The sequence below is a fragment of the Dromiciops gliroides genome, chromosome 2, assembly GCF_019393635.1.
Source record: "Dromiciops gliroides isolate mDroGli1 chromosome 2, mDroGli1.pri, whole genome shotgun sequence".
In the NCBI taxonomy this organism is placed as follows: domain Eukaryota; kingdom Metazoa; phylum Chordata; class Mammalia; order Microbiotheria; family Microbiotheriidae; genus Dromiciops; species Dromiciops gliroides.
The window spans coordinates 32,008,029-32,033,218 of record NC_057862.1 but is presented as its reverse complement, the minus strand read 5'-3'; the positions used below and the strand labels follow the sequence as shown (position 1 = coordinate 32,033,218).

The 25,190-nt window shown below is 47.1% G+C and overlaps 1 protein-coding gene across 1 annotated transcript in view; it reads right to left on the bottom strand.

Moving 5' to 3' along the window:
• Positions 1-25,190, bottom strand: part of HK1 (hexokinase 1) — a 79,224-nt gene that overhangs the window by 19,009 nt on the left and 35,025 nt on the right. The window contains exons 3-7 of the mRNA XM_043983910.1: positions 22,333-22,481; positions 12,855-12,974; positions 8,455-8,550; positions 7,901-8,000; positions 7,628-7,811 (exon numbers count right to left, since the gene is read on the bottom strand). Of these exons, the coding sequence (XP_043839845.1) occupies positions 7,628-7,811; positions 7,901-8,000; positions 8,455-8,550; positions 12,855-12,974; positions 22,333-22,481 (649 nt within the window). The remainder of the gene's footprint in view (positions 1-7,627; positions 7,812-7,900; positions 8,001-8,454; positions 8,551-12,854; positions 12,975-22,332; positions 22,482-25,190) is intronic.

Sequence of the window (25,190 nt, the reverse complement as noted above, 5' to 3'; positions counted from 1 at the left end):
AGAGAGATGGGTTTGGAATCAGGAAGATCTGAGTTTTAATTCTATTGCAGATACTAGCTGTGTGACCCTGGACAAGTCACTTAACCTCTCTGTGCCTATTTCCTCATCTATAAAATGGAAATCATAAGAGTACCTAACTTACAAATATGCATAGTCAAGCAAAACAAATCCTCACACTGGCCAGACATAGATGTTTCATTTTATACCCACAGTCTGTCTCCTCTTGACATCAGGAGGTAGGTAGCATATTTTATCATGAGTCTCCTGGACTCATGGCTTGTCATTGGATAGATGGAAGTTCTGAAATCTTGCTAAAGGCTTAAAGTAGAAGGTGGCACTTGAGCAGAGTCTCCAAGGAAACTAGCTATTATAAGAGCCAGAGATTAAGGGTAGTGTTTCCAGTTCCAAGGCACAGGAGACGACAGAATGCTGTGTATAACGATCAATAAAGGACTGATTAACTAGTTCACAGAGTATGTGGAGGAGAATAATATATACCAAGGAAAGCCAGGGACAGGCTATGAAGGGCAGAAATGCCAAACAGGAGTTTCTATTTGCTGCTAGAGGTAACAGGGAGCCACTGGCATTTATAGAGTTAGGGAGTGATATGATCAGTCAGTCCACAAACATTTATTAAGCACCTTAATCTCTGGCTCTTGACTATGCATATTTGTCCCAAGGCTTTTTTGGCTTTTCTTTTTCCTTTTTTTTTTTCATTGTAGGGAGGAGGTAAGAAGAAAATGTTTGTTAAAAAAATAATAATTTTAAAATATAAAGAAAAAAATACATGAAGTCTTTATTCTACTCCCAGCTGCTTTCTCTCTTCCCAAAAAATTCCACTCGTATCTAATACATTTATATTTTATAGGGGGTGGCTAGGTGGCGCAGTGGATAAAGCACTGGCCCTGGATTCAGGAGTACCTGAGTTCAAATCTGGCCTCAGACACTTGACACTTACTAGCTGTGTGACCCTGGGCAAGTCACTTAACCCCCATTGCCCCGCAAAAACAAAACAAAACAAAACAAAACCACACACACACATTTATATTTTATAAATATGTTGTCACCCCAATGGAATGTAAGCTCCTTGCAGTCAGGGATTATTTTTTTTTTTAGTGAGGCAATTGGGGTTAAGTGACTTGCCCAGGGTCACACAGCTAGTACGTGTTAAGTGTCTGAGGCCAGATCTGAACTCAAGCACCTCTGACTCCAGGGCCAGTGTTCCATCCACTGCGCCACCTAGCTGCCCTAGGGGATTATTATAATATTTTTTTGTCTTTCTATCCCCAGTGCCTAGAACAGCGCCTGGCATAAAGTAGATGACTGATGATTGCTTATTGATTGACATTTCATCACTTGTCCTCTGGAACCAAGATTAGCCATTTTGAGGCAGAGATCTTGAAGCAGGGAATGAAGAGCAAACCTCAGAGGCTTTTCCAACTAGACAACTGTAGGCACCAGGCCAGTCTCTGTACTCCTCTGCATGGACATCTGAGGCTTTTTAAGTGGTATGTGGCTATACTGTTCAAGGAGGCCAATCCCCTTGGGAGCTTGAACAATGGGGGCAGCCGAGTCTCACCCTCATAGAGGATGCAGCACATGTATCTTATAGTTCTTGCTCCATAAAAATGGAACCAAAGATGGGTAAGTTTCCCAAGGTATCCCATTCCTCTTCTGGATAGTTCTAACGGTTAGGAAGTATTCCCTAATATCCAGCCTAAATCTGTTCCTCTGTAACTTCCTCCCATTGCTCCTGATTCTCCCCAGAGAGGTCAAGCAGAACAAAGTTAAACCCAAAGTGCTTTAGCAGGGATATATGTGCAGGAAAAGACAAGTAGAAGAATACATAGCTATATATCCAGACTACAATGTTTAGTTGCATGGCCACCTCACAGAGCCAGTCTGTCAGGACATCTATCTTGGACAAAAGCTCATTCGTGCAGTTCACAGGTCCAACATTGAACAGGAAGAGAAAAATGGACAAGACAATCTTTGAGAAAATGAGCGGGACTCGTAACAACCCCAAGCTCTTCCTTGAAACAAAGGCACCTTTTTTTTTTTAAACAGTATTCTTCCAAAAAACAAAACAAAACAGTATTCTTCTGGTGATGCTACATGAGTGCAGGTCATGGATCCCTTCAGTCTCCAAAGAATTCAAGGTGTGAGTCACCCAAAGAATATGGGTGTGAAGAGGCTAAACTTCATCATGGATGAAGAAATGCCCAGGAGACATGGAAAAGAAAAAAATGGGCCTGCCACAGGGCAAGAGTAAGGGGCAGTGGATGTTCCTCATAGGTATTCATCCATAAAATATCTTTTTGTTCTTTCTGCAGGGCAATGAGGGTTAAGTGACTTGCCCAGGGTCACACAGCTAGTAAGTGTCAAGTGTCTGAGGCTGGATTTGAACTCAGGTCCTCCTGACTCCAGGGCCAGTGCTTTATTCACTGCATCACCTAGCTGCCTCTCATCCATAGAATATCAACAGACATAGAGACAAGTAGACAGCACATTGGGTGCCCCACCCCACCCCACCATAAGTTTTTTTAAAAAACTACTTATTTTCATGGGCAGCTAGGTGGCGCAGTGGATAGAGCACCAGTCCTGGATTCAGGAGTACCTGAGTTCAAATCCGGCCTCGGACCCTTGACACTAGCTGTGTGACCCTGGGCAAGTCACTTAACCCCAATTGCCTCACCAAAAAAACCAAACAAACAAACACAAAAAACTACTTGTTTTCAATTAACAAAAATATTTTCTCTACCTCCCATCCACCCCTCCCCTACTAAAAAAAAAAATTAAGGAAAAAGGGGGAGAAAATCCTTGCAATAAATAAGCACAGTCAAGCAAAACAAGTTCCCATATTGGTCATGGCCAAGAACGTGTACCTCATTCTTCACTGTCAGGACATGGGAAGTCTGCTTTATCATCGATCCCATGGGTTAACTTAGGAGAGGTCATGGCCAGGCATTGTCATGCACGCTGCTCCAAGTATCAACACATCCTGGGCTGTCCGGGTCTCTGCCAACTACCCCATTAGAATCTGTGCTCACTGAGAGTAGGGATTATTTCATACTTTGTACTTGTCCCTGGCACCTAACACAGTGCCGGGTATACAGAAGATATTTAATAAATGCTTGTGGATTCATAGGGAAGTGAGAGTCCTGATGTCTTGTGACCTGGCCAGCCCACATCTAGAACATTGTGCTCTCTTCTGTGTAACTCATTTTACATCGAGAAGGACAATGAGAATGGAGAGAACATGGGGGCGGGGGGAGATCAGGATGCTAAAGCCCTCAGGTTTCTGTCATAGAAGGCTCAGTTAAAAGAAATGGGGACGGGGGCAGCTAGGTGGCGCAGTGGATAGAGCACTGGCCCTGGATTCAGGAGTACCTGAGTTCAAATCCGGCCTCAGACACTTAACACTTACTAGCTGTGTTGACCCTAGGCAAGTCACTTAACCCCAATTGCCTCACTAAAAAAAAAAAAAAAAAAGAAATGGGGGCGTTCAACTTTGAACTGACAAATTGGAGGGAGGACACATCTTCAGGCCCAGGGTCACACAGCCAAGGATGTTTCAGAGGCAGGATATGAATCCGGGTCTTCCTGACCGAGGCCAGCTCTCTATCCACACTGCCTCTCATATTACCTAGTGCTTTTAAAGCACATGCATAACAAGCATGTCTTCATTAAGGCCTTACCGTGGGATCCCCATCCAATCCCACTGGACAAGATGGGAAAACAGAGAAAAAACAACAGGTCATCAAGGTCACCCAGTGGTAGAGGGAGGATTATAACCCAGGTCCTAACTTTCTTCAATAGGCAAAGGGCAGTAAGAAGACTGGAGTGAATAGAGAAGAGGGGCCACACATCTGGGAGCAGGGAGAGAGAAGAGGCTGAAGAGGCAGAATAAGGCTCATCGAGAAAGAGCCTTGAATGTCAAAGCAGAGCTCAGACCCCCATCTAGCAGTGAGTAGGGACCAGCCCTGATTTCTGAAGAGGGGGAGTGCCAGGCAAATGAATAGTTTGGTCCAAAACGCCTGTGGGGTGCTGTGACAGATCCCAGGCACTCAGAGCATTGGGGTAGCTGCATCGTCAGGGCTGGTACCCAGTAGGAGCGGCTCAGACTGGCTTGTCAACACCTGGGGCTTCAGGAACAGGCTCTCATTGTTTCCTCCTTCCACAGGAATGGGCTTGCCTGACTGAGCCCTGCGGGTGCAGTCAGTTCTGGCCGGGACTTTGTTTCTCATGGAAATAATCACCCAAGCCAACCTGGGTGTGTCTCTGTCCTGCCCCACCCCCATCCCTACCAAGGCCCAGACTTGGCACGTTAACCTTGGACCCAGAGCCAGGAAGATCTGGGTGGACATCCCACCTCTGACACTCAGTGACTGGGTGACCACGGGTCTCTAACCTCAGTTTAATCATCTGAAAAATGGGGAGAATCATACCTACAGTACCTAGCTCACGAGATTCTTTAGTCCGGAGGGACCACCCATGAAACATTAAAAGCCCTGCAAACGAGAGGAGTTAGACTAAATGACTTCTTCTAGCTCTGGATCTAAAATGTCTTATAAACTCTAAAGCGTGAGAGAAATGTTAGTAAAATTTAAAGAATTAAAATAGGCAGGATCTTCCCTCAGCTCCCAAGGCGTGCCAACCCAAAGACTTATGTCTCCCTCTGCCTGGCAGAAGGTGCCCTGGTGAAACTGGGCACAGTCCCACCTGCCAATGGGCATGTGCAGCCATGTTCTAGAGAACTGACGGCGCCCAGCATTGAGAAGCATTAGAATCAGCACTCATGGGAGACCCCCACCCATCCACCCCCTTATTGGAGATGGAAAGGAGGCAAGTGCTTCTGCATTCTCCAGGCCCTGTTCTGTGGGGGCCTGCCTGGATGACAAAGTGGTGGGGATCCTGCTAATCAGTCTAATAATATTAGAAATATTGTGGCAATCCCCTGTTGGCAGAGGGAGCTTCATACACCAATGACAGGTCCAGTCCCTATCCCTGTTAGAAACATTTCAAATAGCTATTACTGAAATGCAATTTAACTATTACATTTTTACTTTATATAAATAGTTAATAAATGTTTACCAGGAAAGGGTGGCCGGCATTTCTTAAGACTTGCAAAGCTGTTTATGTATGCTGCCTTCTCTGGGTATCAGAACAACTGTGACCTGAGTGCTATGATTATCCCCCGCTTTTCTGAGGGGCTGCCTGAGGATGAGAGAGGTTCAGAGACTTCCCCGAGGTCACACAGCAGTCCCCAGGGAAAGAAAGGAGAGCAAAGGAAAACCCCATTCTAGCTGCTGAGGGACTGTGGAACTAGCCAAGGAGAGCAGAGCAGGAGCAGAGGGTTCATTGTGGAAGGATGGATGATAATATGGAGACCCCAAGAAGGGCTGACACTGTGCAGGACAGGAAGGAGGTGAGAAGAAATCTCACCTCTGAACATAGACTACTTGGGTTGTCTGGGGCCTCGACTTCCTCATCTGTAAAACAGGGCAAGGGAAATGTCAGTTAGGACTCTAGCACCTTGAAGTTTTACTATGCACCAGGCACTGTACTGAGCTAACACTGGAGATACAAAGGCAAGAACACGGTCCCTGCTCTCAGGGAGCTGGGAATGACAGATGAGGATTGCTTAAAGGCATTGGGCATGTTCAGCCTGAAGAAGAAAAGACTCAGGGAGGACGGAACAGTTGTCTATCTTCAAGTATCTGCAGGACACTTGCACCATGTGGAAGAGTGGGATTAGGTTTATCCCACCCGGCCCCCAAGGGCAGAGTTCTGGCCTGGAAGTTATCCAGGGAAAGATTTCAGTTCATAATAAGAATTACAGCTACCCCAAGGAAGGATGGGCAGTCTGGAAAGGTAGTGAGTTCCCCATTACTGGAGGCGTTCAAGGGGAGGCCAGATGACCAACTCTGCTATCCAGACTGGGACTGCTGAGCCGATGGCATGACCCACCTCCCGTCAGCTCTCGGCCACCAGCAGCCCATGAAGCAGGATGAGTCCAGGGCCTGCACCACTGTGCAAACAGGGAGATGTGAGTTCATCCATCAGCCGTCCTCCGATACAAGCCCCACTGTGAGGAGCTGGCGCAGACGATGAGTCATCACACACAGAGAGGTCCCAGAAGCCACCTCAAGTCACTGGGACATTTGAAGGTAAACAGAGACAGTGAATCCAAGTCTCCTGCTCCTTCCTTCTGCCCCCAGGCACTCACAAACCCCAAAACATCTTTGCTAGCAAGACATGAAAAGCGGCCTGGACTGGATCCAGAGTGTCCTCAGAGTCAGAAAGAAGGGGGTTCCAGGCCCCCCCGACACATGCCGGCTGCGTGACCTTGGGCCGGTCACTTACCAGACTCTAGGCTTTGGGTCCAGATGTGTTGCTGATGTGAGTAGAGGGAGTTTCCTCGACCAAAGAAATCACAGATCCAGATCCCAAAAGAAGCCATCGGGATTCGTCCCATTTCCCTGTTCACCCCCAAATTCTGCCAGAACAGGCAGCCATCGGGATGGTGCTCAGCAGAGACTGCTTTATCTTTGCATTCTGTGTCCACCCTGACTAGACAGCAAGCGTGGAGAAGAGGGGCAGCAGGACCCTCACTCGGTGTCCCCCACAGCCCTGGGTGCATGAACGGCTCTCCCACACCCACTATCTCTACAGATGCCCCATCGATTTAGACCCTTCCCACACCTGGACAAGTTTCATGCCAACGCAAACATGAAAGGTGGCATGATGGATAGATCGCTGAACCCAGAGAGAGCAAACCCACGGTTAAAATCCTGCCTGACACTGATTTGCTACAGGACCCACTTACTACTCTGTGTGACCCTGGGCGGGTCCCCTTCTCTCCTTCATGGGCCTCAGTTCTCTCATCTGTAAAATGAAGGGGTTGGACTAAACAACCTCTGGGGTCCTTTCCAAGTCAGATGTCTAAGCCTGATCCTGGGCTCAGGTGGTCCGTGAGCCTCAGTCTCTTCTTCATCTGTCCAATGGGGCTGCTGGGAGGGTCAGATGAGGTGATATAGACCTCAGCGCCCTACGGGACAGATCAGTTATCAGACAACACGTCTGCCCCACACAGAAAGGCAGCAGAGAACGGGCATGTTGGAAACACCACCGGCCTCAAGTCGGAGGGATCCGGATCTCGCCTCTCATACTTATCTCCCCTGTGCGTCCCCAGGCTAGTCACAGGTTCACAGACACACACAGATTTAGTGCTCAGTGAGCGACCATCTTACACATAGGGAAACTGAGGCCCGGAGATGGGATCAGCTGCTGCATGACCCACAGCCAATAAACGCCAGAAGCACCTGGCTGCCCCCAGGTCTTCCTGACGCTGCCACCGCCTGCTTTGTTTTTCTCCTCTTCCAGACCCCTGACATCTCCATGGGTAGGCACCTTAAAGCAGATGTCCTGGGGGCAGCTAGGTGGCTCAGTGGATAAAACACAGGCCCTGGATTCAGGAGGCCCTGAGTTCAAATCTGGCCTCAGACACTTGACACTTACTAGCTGTGTGACCCTGGGCAAGTCACTTAACCCTCATTGCCCCACCCCACCCCCCAAAAAGAAAAAAACAAGCAGACGTCCTGGAATGGAAAGGAGGGGGACTCACAGCTGCTTCCCAGGGTTGAGGGATCCCCGGTCAATCTCCTTGTCAAACTCTGTGCGAATCTCCTGGATGCAGCCATCGTCTCCGAAGGCCCCCCACTCAGTGTTGATGCACATACGCCCTTCGTCCCCTTCCACCATGTCGATGTGCCGCATTTCTTCCATGTAGCAGGCATTGGTGCCGGTACCTCGAAGAGACAACAGCAGACGGTTAGACCCAAGGACGACAGACAGAGGCCGGCAACCTCCCCCCAAACAGTCCAGGCGGCGAGCTTACCAATAATGAGGCCCACTTCGCACTCTTGGTCGTCGAAGCCACAGGTCATCATTGTCCCCACGGTGTCATTCACAACAGCCACTATGTTGGCGTCATAGTCCTGGGGACAGAAAACAAAGGGTCACCTTCAGGCATTGCCATGGGACAGGCCCAGCAGAGAAGCCTGGCTATCACACAGATGAAGAGAGAGAACAGAGAGAAGTCATGGGAAGACCGGCACCCAGGGGAAGAATCTGTCCCTTCTCTACCTCCATCGCTGGTTTTGTCATCTTGGTCATCTAGGCCTAGACTTAATCTGGGTGAGTCCTGCCACACACCATACCCCAAAAACTTGGGTTCCTTGGGACCTGAGAGAAGCCAGATGCTCGGTATCCAAGCGGCAGACTCACTGGCATTTGTTTGACCTGACTTTCTGGACCCTGGGCCCTGGTTTCCAAAGACCACCTGTGCCCCCCAAACTTGCCCCAGTGCCCTGAGTGGTCTCTGATTGTCTTAGAAATCCCTCCAAAGGTGGGGACTCATCTTCCGGTGCCCAAACATCAAAGGGAAATTACCCCTCGCTTCTTGATTGCCTTTTTGAGCAACTGGACCACATCAGATCCCTCCACGCCACTGGCTTTAAAGCGCTTGGTCCAGGTGATCAACACAGCCTGTGAAGGACAACGGACAGTTATATGAGGGGTTGGACACGTTTCAAAAGCTCCAAGGTTCAAGTACCACTGACAGAAGTCTCATGTCTGAGACAAATAAGGAATTCAATTAATCCACGAGGACTTACAGGGTCCGGTACTATGCTAGACACATTCTAATAAAAGACACAATAAGTATAAATGTGAAAACAATTTTGATGAAAACACAAAAAACTAAAAAGGATTTCTCAATGGTCAAAGAAGAAATGCAAACCATTGATAACCCCCAAAATCATTCCAAATCATCAATAAATTGACATGCAAATGAAAACAACTGAACATTCATTCACACCACATACGTCAAATTGGCAGAGACGATTAAGGATAGAAACAGTCAGTGTTGGAGGGGCTGTGGGAAGACGGGCACAGTTACAAAAAATGCTGACCATGCTGGAAAACAATTTTTAATTATTCCAGAATGTCACCCCTTTTCACCAAGTGATCCTACTACTAAGGATATATTAGCCCAAGGAGGTCAAAGCCAGAGAGAAATGTCATGCATGCATACAGTGATATTTGTGTATGAAATATCTACTTTCCCTGGCAGCAAAATTCTGGAAACCAAGTGGGTGCTTATCAATTAGAGAGTGGATAATCCAATTATGGGATAGACTGCTGTGCCAAAAGGAATATGAGGAACTCATAGGGAGATGCAAAGGCAAGAGAACAGGACGAAAAGTACACACACAATGTATGTACCATACACAGCATATGCCATATGTGTACCATATATTCAACATACACAATGTGTGTACAATATGCACAGTATATACAACATACGTATAATATACACAGATAATAAAACACATTTCCCTCCTCTCTGTAAGGAGGTGAGGGCCTACCAGGACATAATGCTGCATGCCCTATCAGACATGTGTGATGTCAATTATGTCTATTTCTTTAACTGTTTTTCTCTGCAATGAGCAAGGATGTTCTCTGTGTGGGGGCTGTGGGATATTTACATGGGGAAATGATTGTGGTGTAAGAAATATGAGGCATCAATAAAACTGGACCCTAAAGATCCTGTGCAAGGGCCAAAGAGAAACTTGTCCCAGAGAAGACAGGTGACTTGCCCAGGGTCACCCAGCAGATCAGCAGGTGCTACAGATGTCAGAAGCTTTTGTTCTCAGCATTGACTCATTACCAACGTGTGGCTTCCTTACATGTATAAGGATGTGAAAAGGCTGATCTCTAATGCATGGGCGCTTACCCTGAAAGGGGGCTGTCGATTAGGCATCCGCCCCAGCCTTTACTCCTCAAGGGCTTCTGCTCTCCTGACTCAGTTTATGGACCAAGATACTCCTTTCAGACCATCCCCCACCACTCCCGACTCTGGCTTCCACCTTTCGTACAAGTCTTAGTAAAGTCTAGGATGGAGCTTTGAGGTCTATCATCTATCCAGACTCAAATAAAAACAGGCCTTCAAATGGACTTTCAAAACCACAAGCTAACATTATCTATTTTCTATTGGGCAGCTCGGTGGCTCAGTGGATAGAGTGCCCGGGCTTGGAGTCAGGAAGACCCAAATTCAAAGCTGGCCTCAGACACTTATACTTACTGTGTGACCCTCGGCAAGTCACTTCACCCTATTTGCCTCAGTTTCCTCATCTGTAAAATGAGCCGGAGAAGAAAATGGCAAACCCCTCCAGTATCTTTTGCCAAGGAAATCCCAAATGGGGTCATGGAGAGTCAGATCCAACTGAACACAACAATTTTCTATTACATTATTTATTTTGTGAAATATTTCCCAGTTATGTTTTCACTCATCTAAACACAACACCCCCCTTTTCCTCTCGCTCTCATCACTGGGATCTGTTTCTGAGGGTGGTACCAGCCCCCCTGTGCAGATCCCTGCCCTTCCACATCCTACAGAATCTTGGGCCAGACAACGCTGTTTCTCTGGACTCTCTGAAATCCATTCTCCCCAAATCTAGGGTGTCAATTATCAACAAGCGATGAGTATATAAGAAATATCAGGCCCTGAAGTGAGTGCTTGGGGTGCCAATGAAACATTATTCCCACACTCTGGGGACTGTCTCCCATTAATGGCTAGGCTTCTCTCTGGCTAATATCCAGGGGGCATCTGGCTTAGCAGATGCACGTGGGCAGTTTTCTTCCATCCCCTCCAATTTCAGGGTAGAATCCTCTTAATCAAATGTGCAAATCCTTGTGCTTTCCAGCCCCCATTAGTGGGTAAGATAAAATTCTATATCCAGCTGAGTGTGTATATTATTCCCTCTTTGAGCCAAATCAGATGAGAGTAAGGTTTAAACAATGCCGGCCCCTCCCTTCCTCCCCTCTATTGTAATTGTGCCCCTTCATGTCATGTAATTTACCCCATTCTGCCTTCCTTTCCTCTTCTCCCAGTAAAATCCTTTTAGTCACATCTTGAGTTTTTTTTTTAATATCATCACATCAAAATCAACTTATACCCACACCCTCTGTCTAGGTGTACTCCTCCTATCTGCCTTAATGGAGATACAGTTCTCAGGAGTTACAAGGATCTTCACGTAGGGTCAGTGCATTAACTGCCTGGGTACATCTCAGCAGAGGGTCTCCAATCACCAGAATTTGTCTTCTCCTCCTATGATTCAGAGAGCTTCTCAGTGCTTTAACTCAGGGCCTAACATTAGTTTTATCCTCCACCCTCCCACTCTCCAAAATGACCTCAACTCTAGGGAAGTGACAGCCTGTCTACCCTCTATGAGCAGTCCTGTAATGGGAGAGGCAAGTGTGTATAGGTGGAGACAATTATAATAACTGAGAATTTTATGGCGCTTTTAAGTGAGGGAGCTAGTCTCCATCATCCCCACTCTGTGGAGGAGCAAAGTGAGTTTCAAGGAAGTGAAATGAATTGTCCAGGACCACACAGTTAAAATACTTGAAGCCAGGCTCCATCCTACTGCCTCTACATAACCTCGTCTGCCTTGTAAGCACCCGGACAAATAAAGGTTAGGCTTAAAACAAGAGCCTGGAAGATGTAGTGCCAAGCGACTTGAAGAGACTTTAAAATCATATCCAACTGTGAGCTTTACTCCCACCATAACGACAACAAAAAATGATATAATTTTTCTTGTTGAAGAGTATGTTAACACATTCTTAACTACTTTGGTCTGGTCATGAAATATCCCAGTGTGGAAACCCCTTTCATTGGCACAGATCAGCAACTCAACGATAACTTATAAGGAAATGTCCCTAGGACTGATGGACACATTAAGTGACCTGTCTGGGGTCATCCAACTAGTTATGTCAGAGGCAGGACCTGGAACAGAGGTCGTCTTGTCTATTAGGCAGGCCTTCTGTCCACCACAGTGTGCTATTTCTCTATTATTAATTATTATAATAATTAATATCAATCATAACATTAATATCAATAACATCAGATACAAGACAAATGCAAAGACTGGAGGATATTAATTGAATGTATACTTATAAATTTGTATCTGTACACACACACACACACACACACACACACACATATATACTCATATGTTGTGTACTTTTGCAAATTTATGCAGGGCAGTTGTGTTCATGGGTGCTTTAGAAATGGGGGGGCATTTAACTCAATTCAATGCATTTAACCAAAGTCTTATTACCTCCAACCTATCGCCTCCCAAAGCCAGGCTGGCCACCCAAAAATGGCTCAGGAAGAAAAGGCCCATGTGATCCAATAAGACCTGGATCTTCTTTTACCCTGGTGAATTTATCTCCAGCCCAGCTACATTTTCCTTTATTCAGAGGAATTTTGTCAATGTCCCCCTCCACCACAAGGATGCTAATAATTGAAATCATTTTTTAGGGGGCGGGGAGCAAATCAGAACGGCCAAAGTTCACTCACACATTCATTTTTTTTTTTTTTTGGCGGGGAAATGGGGGTTAAGTGACCTGCCCAGGGTCACACAGCTAGTAAATGTCAAGTGTCTGAGGCCAGATTTGAACCCAGGTACTCCTGAATCCAAGGCCAGTGCTTTATCCACTGCACCACCTAGCTGCCCCCCACACATTCATTTTTGCAGATGATTTTCTCAAGTAAATATCACGTACACTTTCCTTAATTGATCCTCTCCTATGGATCATGGCTTATCAACCACAGAACGTGTATCAGGGACTCTCCGTTATGGATTCCATCATTGGAATCTCCATCCTGGACCCTCCATCGTGGACGCAATGAGGAAAAATGAACCAGGAAGTTTCTCTTGGGTGGTCTTTTAGGCCCAGAGGTGCAGAGAGCACCAGGCAGCCACAGAGCTCTGGGCCATTCTTACCTCATCGATTTTCGTTTGTCGGCAGGGGAAGGAAAAGGTAAATCCAACAGGTAAATTCTTGTCTTTGATATTCTTTTTCTCCATGAAGTCACCCAGGCATTCAGCAACATGATCAAAAAGCTAGAAGGAACAGAAGGGAGAAGATGAGCAGGAGTTCAAAGTGAGAAAGGTGTTGACAGGGGGAGAACGTGGCACTCTCCAAACAGGAAAAACGCCCGCTCTCCAGAGATGTTCCACTTTCCAAAGGCTGTTACAGGCAAGGCAAAGAGCTGCAGAGGAAAAAGCTTCTTACTAGGAGGGCTGTCCAAAAGGGGAATGAATGGACTGCCTGGGGAGGCAGTAGGAACCCTCTCATGATGTCAGATGAGCACTTGTTGGGGAGGTTATTATAGTGGGTTGGTGGGGATTCCTTTCGGGTTTGGGTTGGACTAGATAGACCCCTCTCTCCACTTCCAACTTTGAAATTCTGAGGTGTAGGGGGCAGCTAGGTAGCGCAGTGGATAAAGCACCGGCTTTAACTTCAGGAGGATCTGAGTTCAAATTCGGCCTCAGACATTTGACACTTACTAGCTGTGTTACTCTGGGCAAGTCACTTAAACCTCAATGCCCCACAAAAAAAAGAAAAGAAAAGAAAAATTCTGAGGTGCTATGACTTTCTGCTCCTTCTACATCTGAACAGTTCTCATGTTTAGGAAGCTTCCCTTGACATCGACTCAGTTGTTCCTGGTTCTGCGCTTAGAGTTCAGGTAAAACCCTCCTCTGTGTGCCCACCCTTCAGATACTCCGAAGCCACTATCACAGGTCCTTCAGTCCTTTCTTCTTCAGGCTAAACGTCCGTCTTCTTCATCTGATCTTCCTTGGTCATGGACCTAAGGCTCTGCCCGGGCTGTTTCTCCCCCATGAATATGTGGCAGTTGTTTGACAAGTCAGGACCCACGCACATCGTGAATAGACACTTAAAGAGAAGCCAATTTCAGAGCTCCGCCAATCACTTCACTTTTCAGCAGAACATCCACCAGCCTGGGATTGCTACTTGATGAAAACCCACCGGCTCATGAAGGCTGACAGGACAGCAGCAGGGCCACTTAAAGCTGCCCCTGGAGAGGTGAGAGAAGGAGCAGGGACAATACACTCACACATCTGACCTGGCAGTTGCCGCCCCCAGCCTGGATGCGGGGCTCTTAGCTGAGCAGCATCTCCCAGCGAAGGGCATTCTCCAATATCCTCTCCTCTATCACCAGCCTAAGGTCCCGGAAAGCAGGCTCTGTGTCATTTCCCTGACATCAGACCTGGCCGTCAAGACAACAGAAAAGCTGCTTCATTATAATTTATGACAAATGGCCTCTTCCTCGGCTCTTGCTGTACCTATGGGGGCTAAACCAAGTGCAGCGGCTGGAAGGGATACATGTGACTCATCATCCCCTTGGCAAGCCTGGAAAAGCTTCCCTTGACCTACATTTCAGACTGATCTAAAACCTATTAGGAAATCCATTCCAGGACAGTGCGGGGGGGGGGGGGGGGGGGGGGGGGGGGCCCGGGCTGGCATGTCATGCAAACTACATATGGGAAAGCTTGGGTGTGAAACGCATTCATCTGGTCCACTGAAGAATAAGAACTGTGCATTCTGCACACATTGTGTCCCATCCTTCTTACAGCCATCCCATGAGGAACCAACTATTTATTACTATTCCCATTTCACAGAAGAAGGAGCTGAAACCCAGTGAAGTTAACAGAGGCAGTGGGCATCAGAGAAATGGGTTCCAATCATGGCTACTTGTGTGAGCCTGGTCGAGTTGCTCAGCCTCCCTACACCTCAGTTTCTTTATCTGTAAAATGAAAGGAATGGACTAAACCAGAGGTTCTTTTTGTTTTGTTTTGGTTTTTTGTGAGGCAATTGGGGTTAAGTGACTTGCCCAGGGTCACACAGCTAATAAGTGTTAAGTGTCTGAGGCCGGATTTGAACTCAGGTCCTCCTGAATCCAGGGCCAGTGCTCTCTCCACTGTGCCACCTAGCTGCCCTAAAACCAGAGGTTCTTAACCCTTTTTTTTCTATCACGGACCCCTTAGGAAGTCTGATGAGACCTCCAGACCTCTCCCTCTGAATAATCTTTTCCTTCATATTTCAAGGAAATGCTCAATTTCAATTAGAGGTTAGTGAAAATGAAGATGGATTTTACTTTCCCATCCAAGTTCATAGCTATTTTCTCTTACATATACACAGACCCCGGTTAAGAACCCTTGGACTTAGATGACCTCTGAGGTCCCCTCCAGATCTCCAGGCCCCACAGCAAATAAATGTCTGTCTTTATTATTCTAGGTCAAATGCTCTCTCTGTTGGGCAACAATGCCTCTTAACTGCAAAATGTCAGCCTATAGGAGGGAGATCCACAAAGGCTCACACAGGAAGTGCCCAGCCGCCACCCTCTTCCCTGTGGATGGATGGAAAGCTCTCAAAAGCAGGAAGTCAACAGCTGGAAAGACACTTGAAAAATAGCTAAGTCATGCACAGCTAATCCTCATACAATGTTGCTGTTACTATGTACAATGCTCTCCTGGTTCTGCTCACTTCACTTCACATCCGTTTGTGTTGTCTTTTCAGGTTCTTCTGAAATCTGCCTGCTCATCATTTCTTTAGAGCACATAAGTATTTCATCACAATCCTATACCACAACTTGTTGGGCCCTTCCCCAGTTGATGGGTGTCTCTTTGATTTCCAATTATTTGCCACTACAAAGAGCTGCTATAAATATTTGTGTACAAGTAGGCCCGCCCCCCCTGGCTTTTTTCATCTCTTTGGGATACAGACCTAGTAGTGGTATTGCTGGGTCAAAGGGTATACACAATTTTATAGCCTTCTGGGCATAGTTACAACAAATTGCTTTCTAGAATGGTTGGATCAGTTCATAACTCCACCAACAGAACATTAGGGTCCCTATTTTCCCACATCTCCAACATTTGTCATTTTCCTTTTCCATCATATTAGCCAATCTGATTGGTGTGAGGTAGTACTTCAGTTGTTTTAATTTGCATTTCTCTAATCAACAGTGATTTTTTTCATATGACTAAAGAAAGCTTTGATTTCTTCATCTGAAAACTACCTGTTCATATCCTTTGACCACTTATCAATTGGGGAATGACTTGCATTCTTATAAATTTGACTCAATTCCCAATACATTTGAGAGGTGAGGCTTTGCAGTATGGAAAAAAAAAAACACTTGAGAAGGAGAGTATGGGATCCAGGTTCCTAAACTCAGACAAAGAATGGTCCCCAAACTGGTATAGTCTCAGGAAGGCCCTTCAGGTCTAATAGAAGGCAAGCTAGTCCAGAGTGACTCATAGCAGCTCTACCCTGGGAGTCTCCTGATTCTCTCCCTGTCTCTGTCTCTCCCTTTCCTCTCTCTCTGTCTTTATCTCTGTCTCTCTCCTCCCCCCACATTAACTTACCACTCCAGACCTTTCTAATGTGCTTGGACCAAAGTCTAATTTATATAGACTTTGTTTCTAACATGGTTTGCCCCACCCGTGCCCCCTACCCCTGGCTGCAAACATCCATAATTCCTTTTTCCTGGGGGCCACTCCACTCTCTCTATTTTATCTCCCTACTGGAATGTAAGGGACTGTCATGTTCATATCTGTATCCCAGTGCCCAGTGCAGAGCCTGGCACATAAGAGACACTAAATAAAAGCAAAGCCTGCCCTGACTTGGGAGGCAGCTGGTGAGTAGCTCAGTAGATAGAGCACTGACCTTAAAGTCAGGAAGACCTGAGTTCAAATCTAGCCTCAGATACTTACTGTCTGCCTCAGTTTCCTCAACTGTACAAGGGGGATCATCATCGCACCTATCTCACAGAGCGGCTGTGAGGATCAAAGGAGATATTGACAAAGTGCATTTAGTCAATGCTTGTTTCCTTCCTTTCTAAGCACCTCAAATATAGGGACTGTCTTATTTCCCTCTCATCCAGCACAGGGGGTGGACACTCAATAAATGGATAATGAAGGGAGTCAGGTCGCTCTGGAGCTAACCTTGTCTTTGCCACTTACTGTGTGACCCTAGGGAAGTTAACTAACCTCTCTGAAACTGTGATATACATGGTGCTGTGAACCACCCCCTCACCAGTGCAGGTCAGCACCTTCCCAAAAGCTTGAGTCTCATGGGGCACTGCGTGAAGCGATTTGCACAGGGTCACTCAGCCAGGAGATGTCAGAGGTCTGACCTGAACGCAGATCTTTCTGGGTCTGGGGTCAGCTCTCCACCCACTATGCTGTGCTGAAATTTAATAACAATGAACATCAAGCCCCACACTGTGATTCAGAAATGACCTTCATGAGCACAGGTGGAGTGAGAGGCCCCTTTCACACAGTTAAACAGCGGGGATAGAGAAAACAGGCCAGGTGGGTATGTGATGAGTGAGGGATATTTGTCTCTGGATAACTTGTTATGTAAAAGTGCTGGCAAACCTAGAGACATTTATTAACAGCAAAAGGCAAAACGAACAGGGAAACCAGTGTTTGAACCAGATGTCGAATCGTGTTCTTAGGAAAATAAACAGCAAGATAACCTGAGGCTGCCTTCACTAACACTTGGCACAGTCCAGTTTCAACAGGCCAGGACAGGACTCTAAGCAAGAATTCCGTGCCCTGGGCAAATTCATTGGCCCGGGCAAGCTAGGGTGCAAGGGGGCGCTAAGGAATAAGGCGGCCTGGAGCTGAAAGAGGGGAAGGGAACAGGAGAGGCCAGGAGACTGAATGGTGCAGGGATTGGCACAGAGACTGAATGCCAGATACAGGCTTTATCCAGGAGAGGAAGCCCTGGAGGGTCCAAGGTGATAGCGGCCCCCATCAGGACAGGATGGAGTGAACGTGAAAGGAGAAGAGGTAGTTACTGAGTGACAGTGGCAGACAGAGGGGGCAGGGGAGCAGAGCATGCCAACCTCCCTGCCCGGCCTTCTGTGTCAGGGGTGTAAGGTTTGGGCTGCCAAGCTGAAGAGGGTACCAAGGGGTGTGGCACCTTCAGGAGCAGGCCAGGATTCACTGAGCACCTGGAGATGGGAGGAACAAGGGAGGATCACAGGACGGGGGAAGGGAACGAGCATTTATTAAATATCTTCTCTGTGCATTGAGCTTGACGAACTTTGTCTCATTTGACAAGAGGTTTAGCGATGGAAGATCACCAGATCCAACCTTCTCACTTTACAGATGGGGGAGCCAAAGCCTACAGAGGTGAAGGGACTTTGCCGGGAAAGACGCACCCAGAGAGCGGCCAAGCCAGGACTCGATAAACAACTCTAAATCCCATGATCTTTCTCCTTAATCATGAAAAGGTTCTCTAAGGGTACACAGCAAAGTGATTGGGGAACGGGGAGGGAAGAGCTGACTGTGCACAAGAAGAGGTGCTGATCTCAAGCATTCTGTCCCACCTTGGCACTTACCCTACCCAGGCCAAGAGGCTTAGTTGAGCCCCTGAGAATAGGGGTGTGATGGCCACAAGACCCTGAGATGGAGGGGTGCTGGGAGGGGCCAAGAGAAAAAAATGCATGTTCTCTGCGAGCGGGGGAGAAAAACCATGCCCCAAGCTGCCTCGCGATAGCTCTGTGTGGGGGTCAGAACCTAAGGGATCAATTAGGCAGAGGAGCCAATGAGAGATGCTTTCCTCCCAGTGGCTGTTTCCCTGCCTTATTTATGGCTGGGATAATAATGTTACCTTTCATTTGGACCCTGGGGCTCTCTGAGGAGTCCCACCCTCATCCCCCCTGCCCGCAGCAGAATCACAGGAACCTAGATTTGGAGGACCGCAGGAGATCAGCTTTCACACGGGACCCCTCCTCTCAGCTCACACAGTCACCAACCCGGTGTAGACTCTCACACCTGCCTGCACTACCACAATCGCTTCCTAACCGGGTCCCCTGTTTCCAGCATCTCCCCACTCCAAGCCACCCTTCACACAGCTGCCTGACTTCCTAAGTCTCTCCGCGTCACCCAATAAACTCCAGGATCAAATTAGAAAGATCCTCTAGATTTGGCATTGAAAGCTACCCGGCTTCCTTCAAGACTCAGCTCCAATCCCACCTCCTGCGGGAGGCCATGCCGATCCCCAGCTGCTGGTTGGTGCCTTCCTCTCTCAGGTTACTGTATCTAAGAACCTGATTATTTACCTGTCGTCTCTCCCACTAGAATGTAAGCTCTTGGAGGGTGGGGACTGTTTTTGGTACTTAGCACAGCATCTGACAAACAGTAGGCACTTAATGTCTGCTGACTGACTTGAGTTGCAAAATGGGCCCTGCAGACAGGAAGTGAGTTTCCCAAAGTCACAGGGGTGGTACAGGAAGCAGTAAAACCAAAATCAGAACCCAGGTCTTCTGGCTCCCAAGCTAGCCCCCTTTTTCTACTCTACCACACTATGAGAATAAAGCCTCAAACGATCAGGCTGCTTATTTTCATCCTCATAGCCGCATCTGAAATGAGTCAGGAGCGAACAGTAGTATTTATTTTGCTAACCAAGAATCAAGGCTCAAAGGCCAAATTACAGGCCCCTTCGGTGGGCCTCAGTTTCCCCGTCCTGTACAATGAGGGGACTAGCCTCACGATCTCTGAGGTCCCTTTCAGCTCTGAGTCTGCCCCAAGACCCATCAGGGTGGAGGACAGCCCCAAGGTCAGGCCTAGATCACGGCCTTCCAGCCCTGTCTGGAGGTCCACTCGAGGGACGGTTTCTTTGGAGAGTGCAGACGTGGTCCTCACTGCTCTCCCTGCCTCTCTCCCAAGCAAGTGCCTGGCAGGGGGGTCTGATAATGCATGGTGGACAGAGCCTGTGAGTCATCAGAACAGCTCTGAACCAGAGGAGCCAGGATGTCTCGTCTGTGGAGGAAGCAGCCCAGCCAAGGTCAGAGGTCACGCAACGAGCCTGAAGGCTCTTCAGAATGGTAACTGGATACCTTCATGGATAGGAAGTGTTGGAAACAGATTGACTGGAAGGCTGATTAAATCTGGATCGAGCTTGACCAGAAAAATAAGCCGGAGATAGTGTGCCCAGGCCTGCCTGACTGGGAGAAGAGAGATGTGGGTTCACACTTTCCGCCTCCTTCCATGGGGAGCTGAGGATGTCTTGCCTACCTGTCCCAGCCCCAGTGATCCTTCTGATTGATGGAAGACCATCCCACCTCAGAACGAGCACGGAAGACACATGGCTCAAGGGGGCCGGTGCAGGCTTCCCAAGGCATGGGCGCGGCCTGATTTCCACTGACAGGAGGCTAGGAGGTGACTGGGCTCTGCAGCAGGACTGCCTAGGTTCAAATCCTACTCCAGATGCTAATTTCCTGTGTGACCCCCGTTGGGCAAGCCACAAACCTCCCTTCTCATCTGTAAAGTGTGTGTGTGAGGGGGAAATCAAACACGGTGGCCTCTGAGGCCCCTCCCTCCCTTCTAGATCTGTGGTCCTCTAGCTTTCAGGGAGCCACCCTTAGGAGGCTGCTATCTGTGCCAGGGCCCTGCTCCCGCCCTTTCCCCATCAACTGTTTGTAGAGTGCCAAGGGGCTGATAAGACCTGGAGATATGGAACCTTAATAACCCTTGGCAGTCAGGAGAGGTGACAGCCAAGGTAGCTACTGAGTCATCTACGAGATCACCCACAGTAACCCCTCCTCCCTTTTATAACATCCTGGGCAGCTTACAATCTCCTGCTTAAGTTACAGACCTCGAGCCACGAGAAACTCACTCCTTGTCCACCGGTACTCCATCCATTTTTCAGAGAGTTCTAATTGTGAGCAAGCACCTCGCTCCCTGAGCCTCTACTGAGCTGGAGTGAGGGGGAAGGGCAGTGTGTATGAGGGGCAGGGACACGGATGGCAGAGAACAGACCATTCTGTGGAAGTGGGGCCACCAAGATGTGGGTGGCTCCTACCTTGTGCCCACCTGATCACAAAGGCCCCTATATAATGAAGGGAACCAATGCCTCTCCGTACAAGGTACACATTATTTCCTTAACACGCCCATGCCTAACGCAAAGGGCTGAGCTTTCACTTGCTTACACAGAGGGTGGCTTCTCCCCTGGCTATCATCTAGGCAACCCTGTAATTCCTACCCAGACTCCAAGTGGGATGAGAACAAGTTTCACCACAAGATTCTCTCTAGAATCCCTAGTTTTCCTCAAAGCTCAGCTCAACCGCTACTTCCCACAGGTAGCCTTTCCTGATTTCCTCCCGTTTCTAGAGCCTCCCCTCCCCCCCTCTCTGCTTCCCCCTAAAAACTACTGAATGTTTATTTTGTACATTTTTTGTGTGCAAATATCTTCCTTCCCTCCCCCAGAGAACATAAGCCCTTGAGGGCATAAACTATTTATTTTGTCTCAATACCCCCATCCCCTAGCACACTGCTGGGTACACAGTAGGTCTTTAATAATGAATCAAATACTTATTAAGCCCCTTCATAAATATTTGATCCACTACTTAGTTGTGTGTTTCTGGAGACGCATCACAGGGATCTCTGCTAATCTGACCCACGCAGATGAAATATGGGGTTATTGGGGTTTTGTTTGTTTGGGGGGTATCGGATCTGAACCCCCAAGAATGGACTTTGTCACAGTAACCTTGGGCCCAGGGATAGAGAGCTGGTCATCAATAATTAAAGGGTAGGGGCAGCTATGTCTCGCAGTGGATAGAGCACGGGCCCTGGAGTCAGGAGTACCTGAGTTCAAATACAGCCTCAGACACTTGACATTTACTAGCTGTGTGACCCTGGGCAAGTCACTTAACCAATTGCCTCACTTGAAAAAAAAAAAGTTAAAGGGTGGATACCGGTCAACATGGTGGCAGCGGCAGAGGAAGCACAGCCAAGCTCATCCCTACAGTTACTCTACGAAGACCGGGAAAACACATCAGCCCAAGTCTCGATCAGGAAATCCAGGAAAACAAATCACAGAGAGTCGTTTCTCCAGCCCAGGTGTACCCTAAGACACAGACAGAGAGGCCGGGCACCATGGACACTGGGGATGGAGTCTGGCCAGGAATGTCTGAGATAGCATTCCAGTGCAGGGATTGATGAAAGAGAACTGTGCTCCAAGACAAGAGGAAGGCCTGGAGCCGGCACAGACAGGCCTGCACGGGGAGTAAGACAAGCACCAAAGGGCAGCCCCGTCACTCACTTGTGCTAGGTCATAGATATAGTGGAGGAGGGGACCCGTGTTTGGGGATGGGAGCCCAGGGCAAGGGGTGATGGGCTCAGGGAGACCTATGTATGCGTGTGATGTATAATATATATTACACATTGTATATTATTATATCATAACATTATACATTATAGATTACACACAGAGAGAGACAGATGGAGGGAGGACATGGTCAATGTGGAAATTTGCTTAACTATGCATATTTATTGAGAGGCTTTTGTCTTCTTTTTCAGTGGGTAGGAGAAGAAAATAAATGCTTGTTAAATGAAAAAAAACTTTTAAGGGTTAAGGGGCATGTGGGGAGAGGAGAGAACCACCTACCATGCTTCCACTGCCGTTCATTATCCCCTCGGGTGTTTCATAAACCTCTGACTCCATCTGAACAGTCTGATTTTTCTCATGAGACACTTGGACTCGTAGAATTCGAAAGGAAGAGCCACCAAGATCCAGAGCAATGAAATCTCCTTTTTCTGATCAAGGAAACAAAAGAGAAACGTCAGATGCCGGCCCTGAGAAAAGTCATCCTGTGCATCACATCACAACAGCCTCTTCTGGGCTCTTGCAACATCCTGCCTAGGGAGAGGAGCTGAAGAGTTTTTGTTCTGCTTTCTCCCTCTTCTGCCCATCCTATGTTCTAAGCCAGTCGGGTCTGAACACACTCTCTGTCTAGACCTGTGCAAGCAGTGAGGCACCAAGAAACAGTGTACTGAATGGGGCATCAAGAAGACCAGGGTTAAAGGTTAAGCATTTTACAAGCTTTAACTGTAACTGAGATGTCAGTTATTGTTAAGCCCTTTGCTTGACAGACTCATAGTCAAGGGTTCCATCTTGGGAGGAGCTGTCCAAGGTGGTTCTCCACTACAAGCAGAGCCTCTGAGAACCCAGGGTGAGTCAGCATTTATCTACTTTGCTTTGAAAAGTCCTTTCCTGGGGGCAGCTAGGTGGTGCAGTGGACAAGCACCATCCCTGGATTCAGGAGCACCTGAGTTCAAATTTGACCTCAGACACTTGACACCTACTAGCTGTGTGACCCTGGGCAAGTCACCTAACCCTCATTGCCCCTCAAAAAAAAAAAAAACAAACAAAAAATAATTAACAGTAGAAAATCCAGAAAATTCCCCTAAGTTATAGGCCCCCTGGAGAAACTTTCTTTTCTTCAAGGGAGGCTCTCAGCTCAGGCCAAGGAGTAATCAGTGGTGCCTCTTTAGAGAAGTCCCAGGCCACTGACTGCCATTGGCAGGATGGGGGGAGTTAAGTCACGGGCCTCTCAATATAATAGGCAAATAGAAAGAGTGATAATTCTCATTCAAAGGGGATCAAAGAAACACCTTGTCACAAGGAACCATTATCTACAAGTAATTAAAAATCCATATTTGATTAAAATGAAATTTTGTCCTGAAACTAAATAGGATAATCATGTTAAATCAGATCCTAATTCAAATGACATTTACTATTGGCATTAAGACGATCATAATTTCTACAAGTTACCTTTTTCTGTCGACCTCAGTTGCCTACTATATAAAGGAGCTAAATCATACCAACCACCTCCTGGGGTTGTTATAAGGATCAAAATGACATATTCACAAAATGATTGTGAAATATTTAATCCAATACTGATGTAGCTATATCTCCAGATTGAAAACAGCATCTTAAACTTCTCTGGATCCCCCCAAAATCCTAAGGATGGTGCACTGCACACAGTAGATGCACAATGTTTGTTGATGGACTGGCTTGGTAAGGGCCACTATCTTGGTCAACCATCTAAGTGCCATAAAATCGGGTTCCAGTCTACCATGTCCGGGCTATTCCATATTACACTCCCTCCCATGCGCACCATTCCCAGCCCAAAGGGCTCACTGACTATTCTCTGAACTCCCTCTTTGGCCTCCCTACCTTTAAACAGGATGGTCTCTACACTTAGAATGAACTCCCACCTCCCCTTAGTATCCCAAGCTTCATTGAAAATCAGCATACATGCTAGAGATAGTAACAGGGCCCACAGTCCTGTCAATTAGCATTTATTAAGTGCCTACTATGTGCTAGGCGTTGTATTAAGTGCCGGTGATACAAGGGAAGGTCTACACACACACACACACACACACACACACACACACACGAGTTTTACAGTTGAACATGGAGAGCCTTTAAGCACCCACCCCCCCACCCCCGCCCCGTTATTAGGATTCTCTCTTCTCAAATAACAACATATCCCCACAGTAGTATGGAAACTTCTCAAGGGTAGGGGTTTTTTTTGGGTGGTGGTTGTTTTTTTTAACTATCCCCAATGCTTACCACATAGTAATCCTTGTTGGACTGGATTAAATGCTTTACGGGAGGCCATGGGTGTTTTTGCCTCTCTTTGTATCCCTAGCACTTAGCAGAACGCCTGAAATAGAATAAGCTCATCCTGACTTCAAAATACTAGGGAAAGTATTTCCCATTTGAAAAAAAAACTGTGTATTTTATGGGGTTGTGAAAATAGCACTCTTTGCATCTTTTATTTATTTACTTATTTTGGTCCAGACCTGTGATTACACCAGTGTGGGGAATCAATGCCTGGTGTGAAAACTCCTTCTGTGAATACAGACAGGCGACTCTTCTTACAGCCCCCAACTCCAAGAATGCTACCTTGTATATGGTAGATGTTTTAATTTTTAAAAATTGGACTGAATAAAATAAAAAGGATTAGATGCAGCTTTTGAATCTTCCCATGTTCTTTAACACAACTATCATATCGGAATCTACCTAAGATTTCTACCTCAGAGCATTCTGACTACCAGGAATCCCTGGCACGGGCAGCTGGGGGTATTGGGCTTGGAGTTATAAAGACCCGAGTTCAAATCCACTTCTGGTACTTACTGGCTGTGTGACCCTCTGCAGGTCACTTAACCTTTCTGTGCCTCTGCTCCCTCATTTGCAAGATGACAGGTTGGACTCAATAACTTCAAAGGTCTCCCTCAGCCCTAAAGGCAGTTTCACCCCTACAGACGTTTTCTTTTGTTTTTTTATAGTATTTCGTTTTATGGTTTGTTTTATTGTATTTTATTTTTTTCCAATTACACGTAAAGTTAAGTTTTAACATTCGTTTTTTTAAAATTTTGATCCCCCAATTTTCTCCCTCCTGGTCCTGGAAGGCAGAGGTCATCAGGGTTGGGATATTCCTTCCCAGCGGACTCTTT